The sequence below is a fragment of the Tachysurus vachellii genome, chromosome 2 (genome assembly GCF_030014155.1).
Source record: "Tachysurus vachellii isolate PV-2020 chromosome 2, HZAU_Pvac_v1, whole genome shotgun sequence".
Taxonomy (NCBI): domain Eukaryota; kingdom Metazoa; phylum Chordata; class Actinopteri; order Siluriformes; family Bagridae; genus Tachysurus; species Tachysurus vachellii.
In genome coordinates this window covers 26,447,356-26,464,803 of record NC_083461.1, presented here as the reverse complement: position 1 = coordinate 26,464,803, position 17,448 = coordinate 26,447,356, and the positions used below count along the sequence as shown (strand labels likewise).

Genomic DNA, 17,448 nt, shown 5'->3' with positions numbered 1-17,448 from the left:
CACAGAACAGCTCTCTGTCTCTCCCTCAGTCGGTTCGCGGGTCTTTTCCGTTAACGTTTAGGGTTTCTTCAGCTTTTTACATCGGGTTGTAACGTTAATAATACGTACTTACTAACCAGTAGAGTTCTGGTAAACGAGGGGTTCGTTCAGACGTGGTGCTTGCTTGGTAGAATGCGACTCGCATTGCGTCTCTGCCTTTCGGAGATTTTTTTCTTTTTTAAACCTTCAGCTGTCTCTAACCAGTAACCAGACACTGAGTGTCTGACACGTTTTTGCTGTATTTCATAAAAACATAAAGGTAGTAAGCTAGTGTTATAAATATCACAAATTAATTATTAAGCTACAGACACACACTCACCCACACACCTGGTGTGGAAATAAAAAAATAAAAAAGAACCAAAAAAAAATAAATAAAATCACACTGATCATAAAAAAAATTAAAAGTTAAAAAGAAAGTTATGTTGTTCATTACATTTTACTTCATAATTGCACTGCATTGTTTTGTTTTCATTGTTGCAAAACTTGTTCTGTAATATAGTTCGTTTGCTATCGTGATCAAAACCATTGATCTGAAGCTCAATCCTGATACTGTCCTGTAAATATTTTTCTAATCAGCAATAAATATAACAATTTCTGATCAACCCATATCAATTGCATGCTTAAAATAACATACCGGTTAAAGCCCCGCCCATTTCAAGACAAGCCCTACTTCCGGGTTAGGCCCCACCCACTCCGAGTACAGATACAGATACAGATAATGCATATGGTTAACAGATACAGATAATGCTGTACTCGCTCATCCCTAGTCATGACATCGTATTGTTGAATTATCAAGCACACTTTCATGTTTGTGTGTTGAAAGAAAGATGAGGAGATCATTAAAAGAGAATCGGCGGTTGGTCATCAGGTAGTTTTAGCTGACGTCTTCAACATAGTAAAAGTAGAAAAGGCTCATGGGTAATGTAGTATTTAGTTTACTGTCCGATTTGACATACCAAATAGATGGATAAAGCGGCTTTTCTCAGAGAAGAACTACATATCACTCCATCCATGTCTTCAATCATCTGTGCTACTGCTTTTTGGAATACTTCTGATGCTGACGATATTCCTGAAGGTAAACGCAGGAATCTGTATCTTCCTATAGGCGTATTAAATGTACACAACTTGGAGCTTTCATTGTCCAATTTGATCTGACAGAACCCTTGGTTGGCATCAAGTACTGAGAATATTTTGGCATTTGGCATGTTTGCCACAACTTCTTCTACCATGAGTAGAGGATAGTGTTCATGATTGATTGCCTTATTTAAATCTAGTGGGTCGAGGCATATGTGAATTTTGTCTGGCTTGACAATTGTTACCATGCTGCTTACCCAATCAGTTGGCTCTGTTTGTCTTTCTATTACTTTCATGTCTTCCATCCGGTGCAATTCTTCAATTATTCTTTCTTTCAATTCAAGAAACTTTTCTTTCAAACTCTTTCAGAATGTCATCATCATTAGCAGACACTTCATGTATCTCTTTTATCATGCCTAATGTCTGACATGTGGCTCTTCCTAATATATTGCAGGAGCATCTTTTTCCACAATCTGGAACAGAATCTTGTGATATTGACCTTTGTACTCACAGGTTAGCTGTTTCTGTCCCAATGGTGACATTTGGTGTCCAGAGTATGTAATTAACTTGCATGTGGATTTTAGAGCTTGTCCATTATGTTCAATGAGTTGAAAGTTTTTAATGAGATAACGTTGCATTCTGCACCAGTGTCCAGCTTGAATTTCACGTGTTTGCCTCTTATCTTGAGCACTTCAGACCACTCTTCTTTTTCTTGGAAGTCAGTAGTGACAGACTGTACGTTTTTTAGCTTGTTTCTCTGAACTTCTAGTGTGCCCAGGAACATATTTTTGTCACCTTCCTCTGTCTGTTCAAGCGTGTGCATTTTACTGGGGTGTTTTCGCCCATTTTTGCACATTTTTGAGAAGTGATTCTTTTTATTACATTGTCTGCACGTTTTCTCTGTTCGTGTTTATAACCACATCTGTTGCACTTTATGTCGTCACACGAATCACTCCTTATTGGCGCTAATGTGAGATCTGCTTCTCTTAGCAATCTGGCTTGTACTGTGTCATCTCTTATGCCACAAACAATTCTGTCTCTTATTAGTGAATCATGCAATTCTCTAAGACAGTGGTGTCAAACTCAAATTCACAGTGGACCAAAATATAAAACTGAGATAAAGTCATGGGCCAAACTGAATATTTACTGAAAAATTAACTGCAACTGATATGTAATGTTCAACCTTTTTCATAAGGAAACAAAATTTAGCTTTGCTTGAACACAGGATTTGGAACAACCAGAGCTTGATATTACAAACACATAAGAAACTAAATTTGAAATAAAAGACACATCAGTGGTGTTCATTTTTTATTTAAATAAATAAAATAAATGATGCCTCTCATCATATCATTTTAAGTTCCTTTTTGAAGTGGATCTTTTTCAAAACCAACAACAAAACAACCAAAAATAATAATTCCATTCAATGAAAATCCAACTTTTCGACTATTAACAGTTCATGCCTTGGAGTAGAAAAAGAGCATAAAGAAAACATATTCAAACTCAGTTTGCTACACTGGCTTAGTGGTTAGCATGTTCGCCTGACAAAAAGTAGAAATTGTAGAAATATTATACTGATTGTTAGAATTAGATTAAATAAAAATAGAAAATAAAAAATGCAAATTGTTTTGGTTTTGACTTCATTTAATGATCACTAATAAAATTATTCATGCATGAAAAAACATTCTTGTGATTATTTTATTGACTTTTAAATTTCTCACTTCTATTGAAAAAACGTGTTCAAATAAGCAAATAAACATGAAAGAAAGTTACTCCCAATTTCACATAAAGTGTTTTATTCCTTTTACACTAACAGCAGTTTACAGACATAATATCATTATATATCATTATATATATATATAATGTTATGATGTCTTATATATATCAGACATTATATCATTATTCCATCCTCCCAATTACACTCATGTTATAAATTATTTAAAGCGAGTGATGACAATAAACCCAACTCAACATGCACGTCATTTCCAGTCGATTCTGAGTGGACAGTGTTAAAAATAATAACGTGAACATTAACACATTATAGCCTGCTTATAAAGGTCAATGTACACAAGATTAACCTGGATTAATAAACCGTTCTCCCCAATAGACGTAATGGGAGTATCAGCTAAAGCCATAATCACACTGAGGTCTTCACTCACCACAGATATACTGTGTGTGATATTTATTGCGCGTAAGGCCTTTAAACACAGGAATTTTATAGGAATGGTTTCAAAATAATAAATAATTTAAATCTTGTAGAAGTTTCTTATTGGAATTCTTTATGATTTATTGGCAAGGAATATGTGATATGTATCTGAAAACTCATATAATTAATCTCCTGAAATCGGTTATTTATCATTGAACAGCGGGGAAGTAAAATCTGTACAAGACTCTCTGTGTGTGTGCGCGCGCATGTGTGTGTGTTCTCTTTACTCAATATGCTTATTGTGTTTTAAGCTTGATATTTGAAAAGGGGATTTTTGACCCTCAGGCTTTTCTGTGTGAAGACGTATAAAGTTGCCTGGAAATTGGTGTCCAATTTCAAGACAATAATAGTGTCAATTATATAAAAATGAAATGCGTGAGTAAGTGAGTGGAAATTTAACAAACAATAGTAGAAACATGAAATACATCAAACTAAATAAGTAACTCATAAAGAAATGTGTACAATATATTCTTTACGTCTACAGATCAATTGTAGGAATTATGTCCTTATTGTAAACAGCAGTGTTGTGCTAGTTACTAAGAAATAGTAACTAGTTACCGTTACTAGTTATTTCATTCAAAAAGTAACTCAATTACTTTGTTGATTATTTACACCAAAAAGTAATGCGTTACTGTTAAGTCACTTTTCAGTTACTTTTTTAAAGAACGTTCTTTAATGATCCCATTAATGCCCTTTTATGTGTTATGGTCTATAATATATACTCTATACAAACACAAAACTCACTTAAACACAAAAAGTAATTTTTAAATACTATTTTATTTAAGTCAGACCAGCACAAACTGAATATATCACAAGGATTTCTGAAATAAATAACAAAACAAGCTGAATAATATATTCAGAATCAAAAAATAAAGTGGCTTCTGTATCGTTTTTATGATTTATTATTTTATGATCGCTTTAGTTTTTGTCTTTATGCTAACTAAAGTTAAATAATGAGCATATTTCCACTTTGAGAAACTCGTCTTGCTCTCGCCTTGACTCACCATTACTGCCGCACATACATGAATACACGGAAACACACCCACAGTGCGCCATCTTCGTGTTTACAGTGGTCAACCAACCCTACAATCAACCAACCCTACAATCCTACATCCACCAACCCTACAATGCGTCGCTGCTGTAAACGGGTTAGACTGTAGGCTACACTTAAATGAATTAATTTAAAAAAGTAACGCACCATACGGTAACAGTAACGGAGTTACTTTATTTAAAAAGTAACGTGTTACGGTATTAGTTGCTGTCAAAAGTAACGTCGTTACAGTGACGCGTTACTGCCTAACACTGGTAAACAGCAGATGGTGCTGTTGTTTAACACTGTTCTCTTTTTATGCCTCATCTGCTTTCAAAATATTGTCTTAATTACAGCTTTTATTCATATTTAATCCTTTTAAAATCCCAGTCATTTCTACATCTTAATAAACTCATTCATCTTTGTTGTAACTGACTGCCCCATCATTTATTTGTGTGTGTGTGTTTGTGTGTGTGTGTGTGTGTGTTGGGTGGGTGTGGTAATTATATTGTCTTAGTGATAAGATGCACACACAGATGCCTCAGCTTGGTTAACCAAGACACTCTAATGAGGTCCCTGTTGGTCCTGTGTCGTTAGTGATTTACAAGAAGTCTAGGCGAAGTCAGCAGATGGTTGTGTTTACCAACTCCCACATCCTCCCTCTCTCTCTGTCTCTCTCTCTGTCTGTCTTTCTTTCTCTCAAAATGGAGGATGAAGCTCCTGCATTAATAGTATCCCATGGAAACAACTTCACAGTTCTTAGACAAAACTAAACAGCGACCAGACACAGCTTGGACTGTGTTGAGCAGCTAATAGCTGGTCAGAATAAACTGGATTTTAATCAGGAAAAGTAAACACACTGTATGGTTTTCTTCTTACACTACACATTATTTAGAGATTGATGATGGCTGGAGACATTTTTTAGATACTTGCATGTTTGATGTATGTTCAGGTTTACACTAGGAACTGAAATAACATCTAGAATAGAATAAACTAAAAGAAATGTGTTTGGTAAACTGAGATGAACAGGCTCCCACAGTGTTGATAACAGAATCTACTCCTCCTCCACTCCAATCCCTCCCTTGTGTTGCTAGGACTCAGTTCAATTCAGTTCAACCGATTCGTGTACGTTAAGTCCTGTTTATAAAATGTAGTGTAGATTATAAAGCAAAATGAGGACATGTTTTCCACACCACCGGTTGAGTCTGCTTTGCCTCTTCTTGTCAGGTAAGCATTATAATGTAGCTGCTATTTATTATATAAGTGATAGAATCAGAGGATGATGAGCTTCTTTATAAAAGCGTCCAACTTGTTGAAACACTACACACTCCTCCTCCAGTCTGGTTTTAGATGGTTCATGTTTCATCTTTATGCATAATTTAAAATTTGACATAGAGTAGAATGTTGTATGAACAGCAGATTATTATTATTATTATTATTATTATTATTATTATTATTACTTAACCTTAACAAAAGAACATTTACTTTTAACAGTTTACCATCAAGCTAAAACCCCACTGAAGGACATTAATGAAGCATAAAATACTCAGAACAGGAACAAAAGCACTAATTCTCAAGTAATTAATAGAATATTTTGGGTTTTCACCACACAGACTTCCTATTGCTTCTCGGCAGATGGAGATTTTTTGACTTTCAAATTCAGCTTTGAAAAAACTTGGACTGGTTTGTAAAATGATCCCTGGTAATGTGTGCTTTGTAGGAGTGTCTCTTTTTAATGCTCAACAGAAATAAAGGGATCTTTTGAGAAGGTCTATAACTGTGTGTGTAAACAGTGTTTGTGATGTGACAATACACTGGAAATCATCACAATACTTTACAGAATAGAAATCTAATCTAAATCCCCATAGTGATCTGTTGTGCACTTTAGATTTATTTATTCTGGATCTTGATCTAAACAGCATTTCCTTAGTTTAGGGTCGAATATATTTAGACAGGAAATGAGGAAACAGTGAGTAATTGGAGAGGAAGGCAAGCTGTGTCCAGATAGGAATTTCCTGGTATAAAGTGTACAGTAAACACATTCTGTCCTTGATTAAAGCCAGAAGGTCTTTCACATTGAATTTACCCTCACAACATACTTCAGTGTTTTGGAAAAAAATAATGAATGTTTCCATTACTGTACAAAGTCAAATGGTCAATCTGAGGTGTTTTTTATGGCTTAAACAATTTGTAAGGAATAAAACAGAAACTAAACCATAAAATTATTAACCAAAAATTATTTTTAAGCTGTAACACTAAGTGGAATGTTTTATTTGACAGTAGTAGCAATTTTCTCAACAGATACTTTTTTCTTTTAAAATTTATTAAAGAAATATTCAGCAGCAGCATCGTTGCTTTTTTAACCTATTCAATATTACTCACAGGAGACATTATTTACGAATGTGTTTTTAATATTTTATGCGTTAAGTAAAGTACAATATGTTATTCAGTCTGCTGAATGGCATCACTGTGTCTCCCAATTTGTGTTGTTTGAATATTTAAAGCACTTAATATTTAACCAGAACTGTGTTAAAGCTGTATTTTATCAAACACCAGATCAACCACAGAAACAGAAATAAATACAGAAAACACTGTTTATAGACATACCAGCCAAAACTGTAGAGGAAGGAGTATTCAGATTCAAATGTGATTAAAAAGAATAGAGGAAATGCAAAAAAAACACTCATTTAAAGACTTATTTATGTATTAGATATGTGCTTTACTTTGCCTGTGTAGAGTTTGGTGTCTCATGTGTTGAGTGGAAATTCAGTAGGTGAGTAAACATCACAGTGGGATTTTAGCCGGTTAACCACTAAAGCAGCGAGGTGTTGTGCATAAAGTCTCAGTTCTGTGCATAGTTGCAGTATAACAATAAACGGAAACTAAGTGAGAAACTGCACAGTCATCTGAACAATACACAAAAAAACTGGATTTTACATAAAGTTCTACAACAAACAAAACCAGGAGTTAAATGTGAAATAAATTTCTGATCATAAAGCACAGAGGATCAGATGCATTAATAATACAACTGATTTCTACATGCAGTTAATCACTGTGCTCATGATAAACACATGAATATGAGTAAGGGCTGGATGTAGAGCCTTTTCTGTGCTTGAGCTTTAGCTAAATCACATTCACCGTGACGTGAAGCTACAACTAGGAAAAAGCAAAGCCACTGTAAGAACAGCAGATATAGACTATAATTTCAAGACAATTATAATTGGCATAATCATACTAACGATTAATATTCATATCATTCATATCATATTATTTAAAAATGTATTACATGTGTATTTCAATTCTAAGGTTCAATATAGCTAGTAGATGCTGTCAGAGGTTATTGTTATTGTACTGGCTATGAATCTACTGTTTTAATAATGGTTCTATTGTGAAATTCACCTGATCAGTTGGCAGAGTTGTTCGGACACATTTATATTTATTCAGAGAGACACTAATAAAATCACACAGTTGGTTATGTCAACTGTTGAATTTGTGTTTTTATTGCACTTTATTGACGGTCCCTATTTTTTAGTTACGTAAATAATCAGTATATGTTCAGAAATTTTTTCCTACATGTTAGAATGTGTTCATGTGTGTTCTTCTGATCAGGAATACATTAAAATCTGAATATTAACCCTGTTTAACTTTAATAAAAGAGACACAATGTAACTTCATCACATATCACATATACATCACACATTATAATATGGATTATGAGTTTGTGTGTCAACTAAAAGCAGGTATAAATCAGCACTACTGTATGTGTTATATGAAATGCTGTGTTGTAATCTCAGTGTATATAGTAAAGTGCATACATATATATATATATATATATATATATATATATATATATATATATATATATATATATATATATATATACTGTATGTTATCAATATATAATGAAGAGATGCTTATGGATATTTGTTGTATATTTCTTTATTGTGTAAATATTTTTACAGAATATGACAGTAGAAAGTTCTGAGTGTGAAGTGATGTTGAGGTAAACAGGCTGTTCTGTGTATTTACATTATGTGGAACTGGGTGTGGCCTTTTTTTATAAACAGTGTTTGTAAGAATTTAGTCCTTTTTTTGCAAACCTGATAAACTGCACTAGTTACCATCAAGAGAAAAATAAAGTACAATCTCGATCAATTCTGTTGATCATTTTATCATCTATTTATGTTATTTATTTTTATTTTTAAGTGTCAGCAAAACAATTTAATTTCAATTTTATATTTAATGTTATTGAGGCCATGATAAATAAAACATAGAATTGAGGGACGAAGTACTTTCTTTTTCTCATAACTATAAGTATTAAAATTATAATGTAAGTAATGAAAATTTCACTGTCCGTCTGCCACCAACCAGTTTCTCTAAAAAACAACCACCACCCAAAAAAACATTGACTGAGACTCAGTGGAATTTAGATTTAATGAAAACATTTAGGGGAAAAAAAACAGCAAAAGATTTCAGCTATAGATTTGTTCATTAGCACTACATAAGTTACTGACTTGCTGAAAAAATGTTCATGTTGCATAAATGATAAATTATGAATCGTATTTTCACAGCTTGGTGTTGAAAATCCTTAAAATCTATTTTTGGCTGTTTGAACAAAAGGTTCAGGAGATGAGAGGGTATAAACACACAGAGTGGTTTTAGTCAATTTAAATTGTTTATTTTATAATTTATTGATATTTAAAGTGCTTTATTACGACTCATACACGAGATCTCAGACTCAGTGCTGTTTTTCTTTCAGAGATCTTCAGCTCTATTGGTGACTCTTTAGTTCAGGAGGTGTTCGGTGCTGTAGGCGACTCTGTTACGTTTTCTTTACATGTTCCTGTTTCTGGGACTATAATTTATAAAGATGAAACAGTTGGACTGGTGTTTAATAATCAAAGTGAGATAAACGGTGAGACGTTTGTGAATCGTCTTCATTGGCACAATCAGATTGGGTTCTTCACTCTCTCAGACCTGAGACCAGATGATTCAGGACTTTACACAGTTGAGAGCACTAAAGTCCAAAAGGGAAAACAGGAGTATCATCTGGATGTGTACGGTGAGTTGGTTTCTCACAGAATTTGCACAGAAACAATAAAGAACCTTAAATTATTCACTTCTCAGGTTGTTCATGTTGTTTCTGTACAGAGAGAGTTTCAGCTCCTCGAGTGAAGAAGACTTTCAGTTCTTCAGAGTTCTGTTCATTACTGTGTTCTGTGAGGAACGTCAGAGGACTGAAGCTCGTCTGGTCTGAAGATCACATTTTATTAAACCAAACTATCAGCAACTCCACATCAAACACCGCACTGAGTCTACATCTAGAAATAAATAAGACGGACAAAGACAGACAGAGAAACTTTAGCTGTGTGGCTTCCAACCCAGTCAGTAAGGAGACGACTACATTCAACGTCACAAAAGTCTGCTCTCTGAACAAAGGTAGGAGACGAGTCTGCAGAGTTCACACACTGTCTGTTAGGAGGTCAGAATAGACACCGGGTGATGAGTACATACTAATCACTGTGTCATGTTATTATAGTAAAATAAGTTTAATGTTTCAGAGAGAATATTAACATAAACCCATCAGATCTTCTGGCCAATCAGAATGCAGCATTAATCAGCACTGTGGTTTGTGTAGCTTTGTTACAGATTGACCTCCATAATGACTCTGATATGATGTGAGGTGTGATAGTGACACAGTTATAATTATAGATCTCTGTCCTGAATCATTAACATTCTAGTCACTAAACATTTGTCCTTTCAGTGAACTGCTGATGCTTTAATCACCACTTCACATCCTCATGACCTGCTCTTAGTTTCAATTCTTTATCACTTTATCTAAATGTTTAATACACACGTCTCCCATGATCGGTTTAACGCTGACTCCTGATGTATAAAAACGTTTTCATGAACAGCTCTATAACATCAGTTCAGTTAAATCTGTTAGTCCATTCAATGATTATTAAATGAATAGAAACCCTGAATAATAGTTTGAGAGTTTGTACTGTTCATACTGTTTGCTTTGTGAGACACATTCAGTTTTAAATTCTTTGAAACACTTTTCATTTCAAAGAGCTACAAACAAGATCGATGTCTATTAGATTAAACACAGAAATATATTTAGATGCAGTTATTTTTCTCTGTTTCATCTCACCACAGATTCACACAGTGTGTGATCTTTATTAAGGTGTAAAGCCGACTTTAGAGGCACGTAACATGACCACACGTCCTGTGTTAGATGCTGAAATGAGTGGTTTCATTTAGAATAATTTATAATAAAACATCTTTTATTTAAACCCACATCCAGACTCTGAACCAGTGGCATGCACAGACCTGCAGTGGGGCAGGGGCGGAAGGACCAAAAAGGGCAATAACAAAAAAAGACAAAAATATTACTTCAAAAAACATGTATTTTTGTACAGATTCTAACTTATTTATGAAATTACCTGTATTTAAATGACTTCAGGGGGCATGGTGGCTTAGTGGTTAGCACGTTCGACTCACACCTCCAGGGTCGGGGTTCGATTCCCGCCTCCACCTTGTGTGTGTGGAATTTGCATGTTCTCCCCGTGCCTTGGGGGTTTCCTCCGGGTACTCCGGTTTCCTCCCCAGGTCCAAAGACATGCATGGTAGGTTGATTGGCATCTCTGGAAAATTGTCCGTAGTGTGTGATTGCGTGAGTGAATGAGTGTGTGTGTGTGTGCCCTGCGATGGGTTGGCACTCTGTCCAGGGTGTATCCTGCCTTGATGCCCAATGACGCCTGAGATAGGCACAAGCTCCCCGTGACCCGAGGTAGTTCGGATAAGCGGTAGAAGATGAATGAATGACTTCATCATGATTAATTGGAATGTCTCGCTCAATGGAGAGCAGATGTAGGTCAGAAAGCCTTCATTACACAGACTTCGAAGACTGGATTTCACAAGTTTTAACTTAGAAAATGACCTCTCAACTGTAGAAGTGGAGACAGGTAATGTTGCATAAATTTTTGGAAAGCCAGCTACTGGCTGACATGGCCCAAGAGAGCAGCAGAACTGTATGTAGTCGCTATTAACCTGTATTTTAAGCTGATCAACATGAGCTGGGTCTGTTGGAAACTGTAAGGCCAACAAGGATTGGTTAATGTCTTGTTCCCTGAATCTGGTATTCAATATCTGCTCCTGCAGCTCCTTCCTCTGTTATCTCTCTATAGTTTTCTTGACTCATCTCTTCTTGTACCTCCCGTTCCATCTCTTCCTCTTCCTCACTGAGCCTAATGTCTCCTTGTATTTCCTCACTTTCTTCCTCATTGGCTCTAACATCTCCTTCATCTTTCTCACTTGTCTCAACTGCTTTCCCTTGAATCTCTTCAATACTTTCCTTATCTGAGCTGCAGCTCTCTATGAAAAACAAATGGCCATATAATGAATGGAATTAATGGGGACTCCATTTTGGTCCCCACTGACTTTCAATATATGGACAAAACAAATCTTGTAAATATTAAACAGAAGAAAGTCATACAGAATTGAAACATATAGATGATTATGTGGCGGAGGGGAATATGCCACCGCCTTGTGGGGCAGATAACAAACCTTTGACTAAGGAAGACTGAGTGGGCAACAGGATCCTGGTCCTCCCACCCAATGCTTTAGGTCTCAGTATAACAAGTGGTTATATGTTGGTGTCTATCGTGTTGTCATGTGGGACTACAGATAAGGTGAAGTGGGCTTCAGGATCTCTCTTATTCACGGTGGTAGCCTGAAGTGTGTGTGGAAGTGTGGAGAATACTCAGGAAAAACCCACCCTCCCAGATCTAACAGGATAGATGAGACGGCCCCACTCCTTAGTATAAAGGACTCAGGTTAACTTACACACGTTCAATTAACTAACAAAAATATTTATTTAAATAAAAAACATTAATCTTATGAAACGGCTCAGAATTAAACCAATATATATAACAGTAAAGAAAATAAAAACAATGTGACTGTTTTAATTAAACCTTAAATAATCATGTTCTTTTGCCACACTGAAAATTTCACATTCACAATTAGTTTGAATTAAATCAGTTCACCTCAAATGTCAAAGAGTTCGTTTCAAAAATCTTGAGGAAATTATACTCAGTCCATTCACGAATCAAAATGTCCATTCACAAGTCAAAATGTCCATAGACTGGCTACGAATATATGAGTCTTTTTGTGGGAAACTCACGTCAGTTTCTCAAACAACAGTTTCTTTAAAGCACAGTTTTGTTTTGATACTTATTGAAAAGAAAAGGTAACTTGCTTATCAACCTTCAAGGAAAAACGAACAAATTATTGTACATCACCACCCTTGGGTCCTGGACTGAAGGGTGTCCGGATAGGCAGGGTCAGGGGCGTAGCCATCATTTAAAAAGTGGGGGGGACGAAATGTCTAGTGTTATGTTTTTTTTTTTTTTTTTCAATTAACCCTTGTGTAAATGACAGGTTTTATTTTTAATCATGCTTTATATGCATTATGATTATATATGATTATAAAACAGAAAGAAAGAAAGAAATAGAACAGCTTGCCACTGGGACAGTACCCTTAAAAGGACATCTTTGTACCTTATTTACATTTTTTACATTACCCATCATCCTTTGCACCCCGTCATCCACCATGTTTGTTTCCCGTCTTCACCTGTCTGTTCACCCGGACTCTATTTATACTCATCACCACTGTCTTCACTCATTGTCGGTTATCTAAGAGTTACTAAACATTGTGCAACACAATTCGGATACCATATGCCAACTTACACTGCTTGACATTTTTATAAAAAAGGAGTGAAGCGTTTTTTTTGCGGCTTTGAGCTCATCGTAACTGAATGCTGGACCGCGGGTGCGACTCGAGCTACAGTAGTGGGGGCGCGTGATGATGACGTGACAAGTGAGTGACTGATTGCCGTGAATGTCATGTACAGACTATCTTAAACTTTCTTGTCTCTTTGAATTTTAAATCACTCTGCATTTATATACATTGCTCCATTAAAACCTCAACATGTGGTGAACACAACTCTCCACTAAAAAAGTGAGGGGGACTAATTTACTTTTTATAAAAAGTGCGGGGGACATGCCCCCCGCGTCCCCCGCATAATCTACGCCCCTGGGCAGGGTACTGTCTCCTTAACTCTTTGATCCCCAACGATTGCCCTCGTGATCCTGAAAGACACAGCACGACCAGACGAGGCCACAATCCCGTCCAACGGTGATCAATTAGAGAAAACATCGAACACACGATGCCATCCCATGAATCAGCCAATAGTCCCCGCAACAGCATCCACTACGCCTTGAGTTCGTTTGGGCTAACAAAAATCTGGATGTAAATCACAAAAAGAACCCAAAAACACGGGGATATTCAACTTCCGCACCGAATAACTCAAATGACCTTAACAGGCCTGTTGTCCAGCCTCATTCACGAGCACAACAGAAAAACTTGCTACGTTGCTAATAATAACAGGCTCGTTAAGACGAACGGAGACTTGAAAGCACGTCAGGTAGCTTTGATGCATGTCATCTAAATGTAACTTCCTATGCTGATTAAGAAGTTCAAAATAAACTGCATAACTCTGTATAACTGCAAATAATCTTCATAAGCTCACAACTGCTCTTCTCCTTTTTACCTTCTTCTACATACATTTTTTCGCGCACGCGTCGGAGCAAAACAAAATGGCAGCGCCTGTGTCAAAATAAAAGTCCCCTCATAATTGAATCTGTATATCCACTACAATTAAATGAGAGAATAATCAATTTGGGTGATTTATTCATTTAACAAAAATGTCTAAAGTATTGTTTAGATGGTAATATAAGTAATAACTTACTAGCTTAAAAAACAAACATAAAAACAAACAAACAAACAAACAGTACCTTCATCTTTATTCTCTTTCCCCAGCCAACTTGTGAGAGGGATGCTACCTTTAGCTGCATCAGAGAGTTCCTTGTGTTTTTTTCTTTTGATCCTTTCTTTCCTTGGCATTCTATTAAATTTGTTGATAGACATAGAATGCACACATCAAGCAAAAATAAGGAGATGATATTAACAGTGATAATCAATAAGTTAATCATGTTGAATTCATGTTTAGTTTTGTTGATGTTGAAAACTTTATTTGAATTACATGGATGAAGCGTTAGCTATCATTAAATCAAAGATATAAATGTGTTTTACGTTAGAGTTGGACGTGGAATTAGATTTAATTTCACTAAATTAAGCTAATGACATGAGCACATTCTAAACTATGCTCGCGCCTATTAATGGCCTTGGATAAAAAAAGACATGTCAATGTCAGAAACGTGGCAGCAATCGAGTAATACTTATATTATAATTAATCATAAGTCCCATGCTACCGCAACATGGTGGTAGGATAAATGTACATTTCCCACGTTACCTGTCTGCTGCTCTTGTTTTGAAGACTCGCAACAGGAGGGGGGGTCGGAGGGGGGTCAGGGGGGGTCGGAGGGGGGTCAGGGGGGGTCGGGGGGGCTCCACCTCCGCGTAAATACGTCCGCCTAATTTATTTATTTTTTTTGTGTTGTGTTAATTATTATTGTTACTGGCAAATGGTATAGAAGTGTATTGTTATTTATAATAATAATACTACTACTAATAAGAGAGGGGCACTTTACACTTTTAGACAAAAGGGGCAGTCCCCCTCCCCCCGTGCATGCCAGTGCTCTGAACACTTGGACAATAATGATGCTGTTTAATTGCCACAGAATTGTGATTTAAACGGTTTATTTTTTTTTTTACAGGTACTCAGCCAAACCATATTACGATTCCAGTTGTAGTGTCTGTGATTTTACTCGTCTGTGTAATCGTGATGTTTGTGTATCTGAAGAAAAGGAAAAATGAAGCCAGTCGCCGTACAGAAGGCAGGTATTTGTGTTATTATGGGCCTTAAGTGCAAAAGCACTTCATCTATTTTAGTAAACATGATATTAGTTTCAGTGTTTAGGCCTTTACTGTTGAGTCAGTGTCTGTCAGTCTCTCATTATTGACCAATAAACAGTCTTTACTGACACTGTTATACATTTTTATCTTTGCAGACTCCTCTGCAACTGAAGGACTGAATGAAGAAATACAGTATTCTGAGATAAATCATATTAAACCCACTCAGGTCAGTGACCGATAGATTGACAGACAGTGACAACCCTTTTATAATCCTGCGTGTTCATGCTGTTAGCTTTGATTTAAGCAAAAATATTCTCTCAAACGAGTGTGGCAAAATTTACAGCATTTAATATTTAAGTTAAAAAAGTATGAATTGTCAAACAAGAACGATGCAATTTGTCTAATATATACATTTTATTTTATTTTTTTGGAATAATTTTTATCTCTTAAGAACAAAATGAGGATTGTGTTCATATTGTGTATTTAAACTGACTGAACAACAGACATGTATTATATAAAGTGTCTGTTACTTTCAGGTAAATGCACTGAAATTTCGGTCTCTCTCTCTTTTAAACAGACAAATATACGAGAACATGCCGATGAGGAAGTGTGTCAACTAACCACCATTTACGACCGAATTAGACCCGAGAGAACGTCAGAGAGCAGCACTCAATGAAACAGAGTTGAAGGATGTGAATATATTATATATTTAACACATTTTTAAATATAATTGTGTTTATGCAGACGCTCATCATTCACATAAAAGGAAGTTTTCTGCTTAACAGATGCCTTTTTTGTTTAATGCCACAGGCAATAATAATTTTCCATTAAGTTCTCTGAATTTCGTTACGAACTTCATTTATTTAAATAAACTCCTTATTCTACTACAAAAAGAGCGTTTGTATGATTGTTATTTCCAGTGTTCTGCTTTTCCATGTGCGTGTTCTGGCAGTTTGAACAGCAGCTGAATGTGACAGTGTGCAGCTGTTTCTTTATCTGATGTGGTAGTAAAACGCACAGAGAGGCACCACAGGATGTCATTAACACCAGGATAATGTCTTCAGTTCCTCTTTCATGCTGTGGGATTGAGTCCAGGTGGATTCTGTAATTCACTGAGATGAAATACAGGAGGAGAATATAGACAGACACACTGACAGACACACCGACACTGACAGACACACTGACACTGACAGACACACTGACACTGACAGACACACTGACATGCAGCAGACACACTGACAGACACACTGACAGACACACTGACAGACACACAGACAGACACACAGACAGACACATTGACAGACACACTGACAGACAGACACACAGCCCAACACATTGACAGACAGACACACTGACAGACACACTGACAGGGACTGGGGTACTGACACAAATAAAAAAATCTTCATTTTTCCAATTTTTCATTTTTTATAAATTCACTCTGTAAAAATGTTGAAAACAACAACCATCAGTTCGGAGTTAAACCCTGTGCAGTTATAGAGATGAAACATACGTATGTTCTGTCATTTTAATATTTTTTAATACACCTGAATACTTTATACACCTTCGTGTGTTTAAGGTCAGTATGGTTTCGTTTTGTCACTCAGTTCACCTTCGCCTCCAGCTTTACAGGATTTGCATGTGAATTTGCATAACCAGTATTTTACCTGTGAACTCCACAGAACATCCAGCATCATGTGTAAATATTTTAGACGTGTGTGTTTGTCAGTTAAAAGTTGTGCTGTAATAAACTGCATAACAAAAGTCCTGTTGTTGCTCTAATCTTCTGCTCACACTCACACACAACAAAGTGATGGTTGATTTTCACATGACTTCAGTAACCAAGCAACAATTGATTGAGATTTCTGACAAGATTAGATGTGATGCTGTTATACATTCAAAACGCTTAATGATTTCTAGGTGTGTGTGTGTCTGTGTGTGAGCGTGAGAGTGTGTGTGTTGTGTGTGTATCTGTAAGTGTTGTGTATGTCTGTGAGTGTGTGTATTCATGTGTGTGAGCGAGAGTGTGGGTGTGGGTGAGCGTGAATGTGAGTGTGAGAGTGTGTGAGCGTGTGTGTGTCTGTGAGTGTGTGTATGCGTTTGTGTGTGAGTGTGAGAGTGAGCGAGAGCGTTAGTGTGAGTGTGGGTGTGTGTGTGCGTGTGTGTTGGTGTGAGTGTGAGCGTAAGAGTGTGTGAGCGCATGTGTGTGAGCGCATGTGTGTGTGC

General features: G+C 36.2%; 1 protein-coding gene across 4 annotated transcripts; it reads left to right on the top strand.

Annotated features, from left to right (window-relative positions):
- Positions 1 to 5,416: 5,416 nt before the first annotated feature.
- On the top strand, positions 5,417 to 16,986 carry LOC132841652 (SLAM family member 7-like). Of its 4 annotated transcripts, none has more exons than XR_009647945.1 (6): positions 5,417 to 5,573; positions 9,106 to 9,408; positions 9,498 to 9,785; positions 15,087 to 15,210; positions 15,381 to 15,451; positions 15,803 to 16,986. XR_009647945.1 is itself a non-coding variant. In XM_060864070.1 (6 exons), exons 1-6 carry the CDS (start codon positions 5,519 to 5,521, stop codon positions 15,899 to 15,901), a joined length of 936 nt encoding a protein of 311 aa, XP_060720053.1. In that variant the 5' UTR covers positions 5,417 to 5,518; the 3' UTR covers positions 15,902 to 16,986. The 4 variants fall into 4 exon arrangements, 3 of the variants coding, with proteins under 3 accessions (XP_060720053.1, XP_060720055.1, XP_060720054.1); XM_060864070.1 differs by having other exon boundaries at positions 15,087 to 15,206; XM_060864072.1 differs by lacking the exon at positions 15,381 to 15,451 and having other exon boundaries at positions 15,087 to 15,206.
- The last annotated feature ends 462 nt before the right edge of the window (positions 16,987 to 17,448 follow it).

What these genes read in the sequence shown, in the direction of transcription:
- LOC132841652 (XM_060864070.1), top strand. Translation starts at nt 5,519, where the DNA reads ATGAGGACATGTTTTCCACACCACCGGTTGAGTCTGCTTTGCCTCTTC. An exon ending in GTATCATCTGGATGTGTACG is followed by an intron (nt 9,409 to 9,497) that starts GTGAGTTGGTTT and finishes GTTTCTGTACAG; the next exon opens with AGAGAGTTTCAGCTCCTCGA. An exon ending in AGCCAGTCGCCGTACAGAAG is followed by an intron (nt 15,207 to 15,380) that starts GCAGGTATTTGT and finishes TTATCTTTGCAG; the next exon opens with ACTCCTCTGCAACTGAAGGA.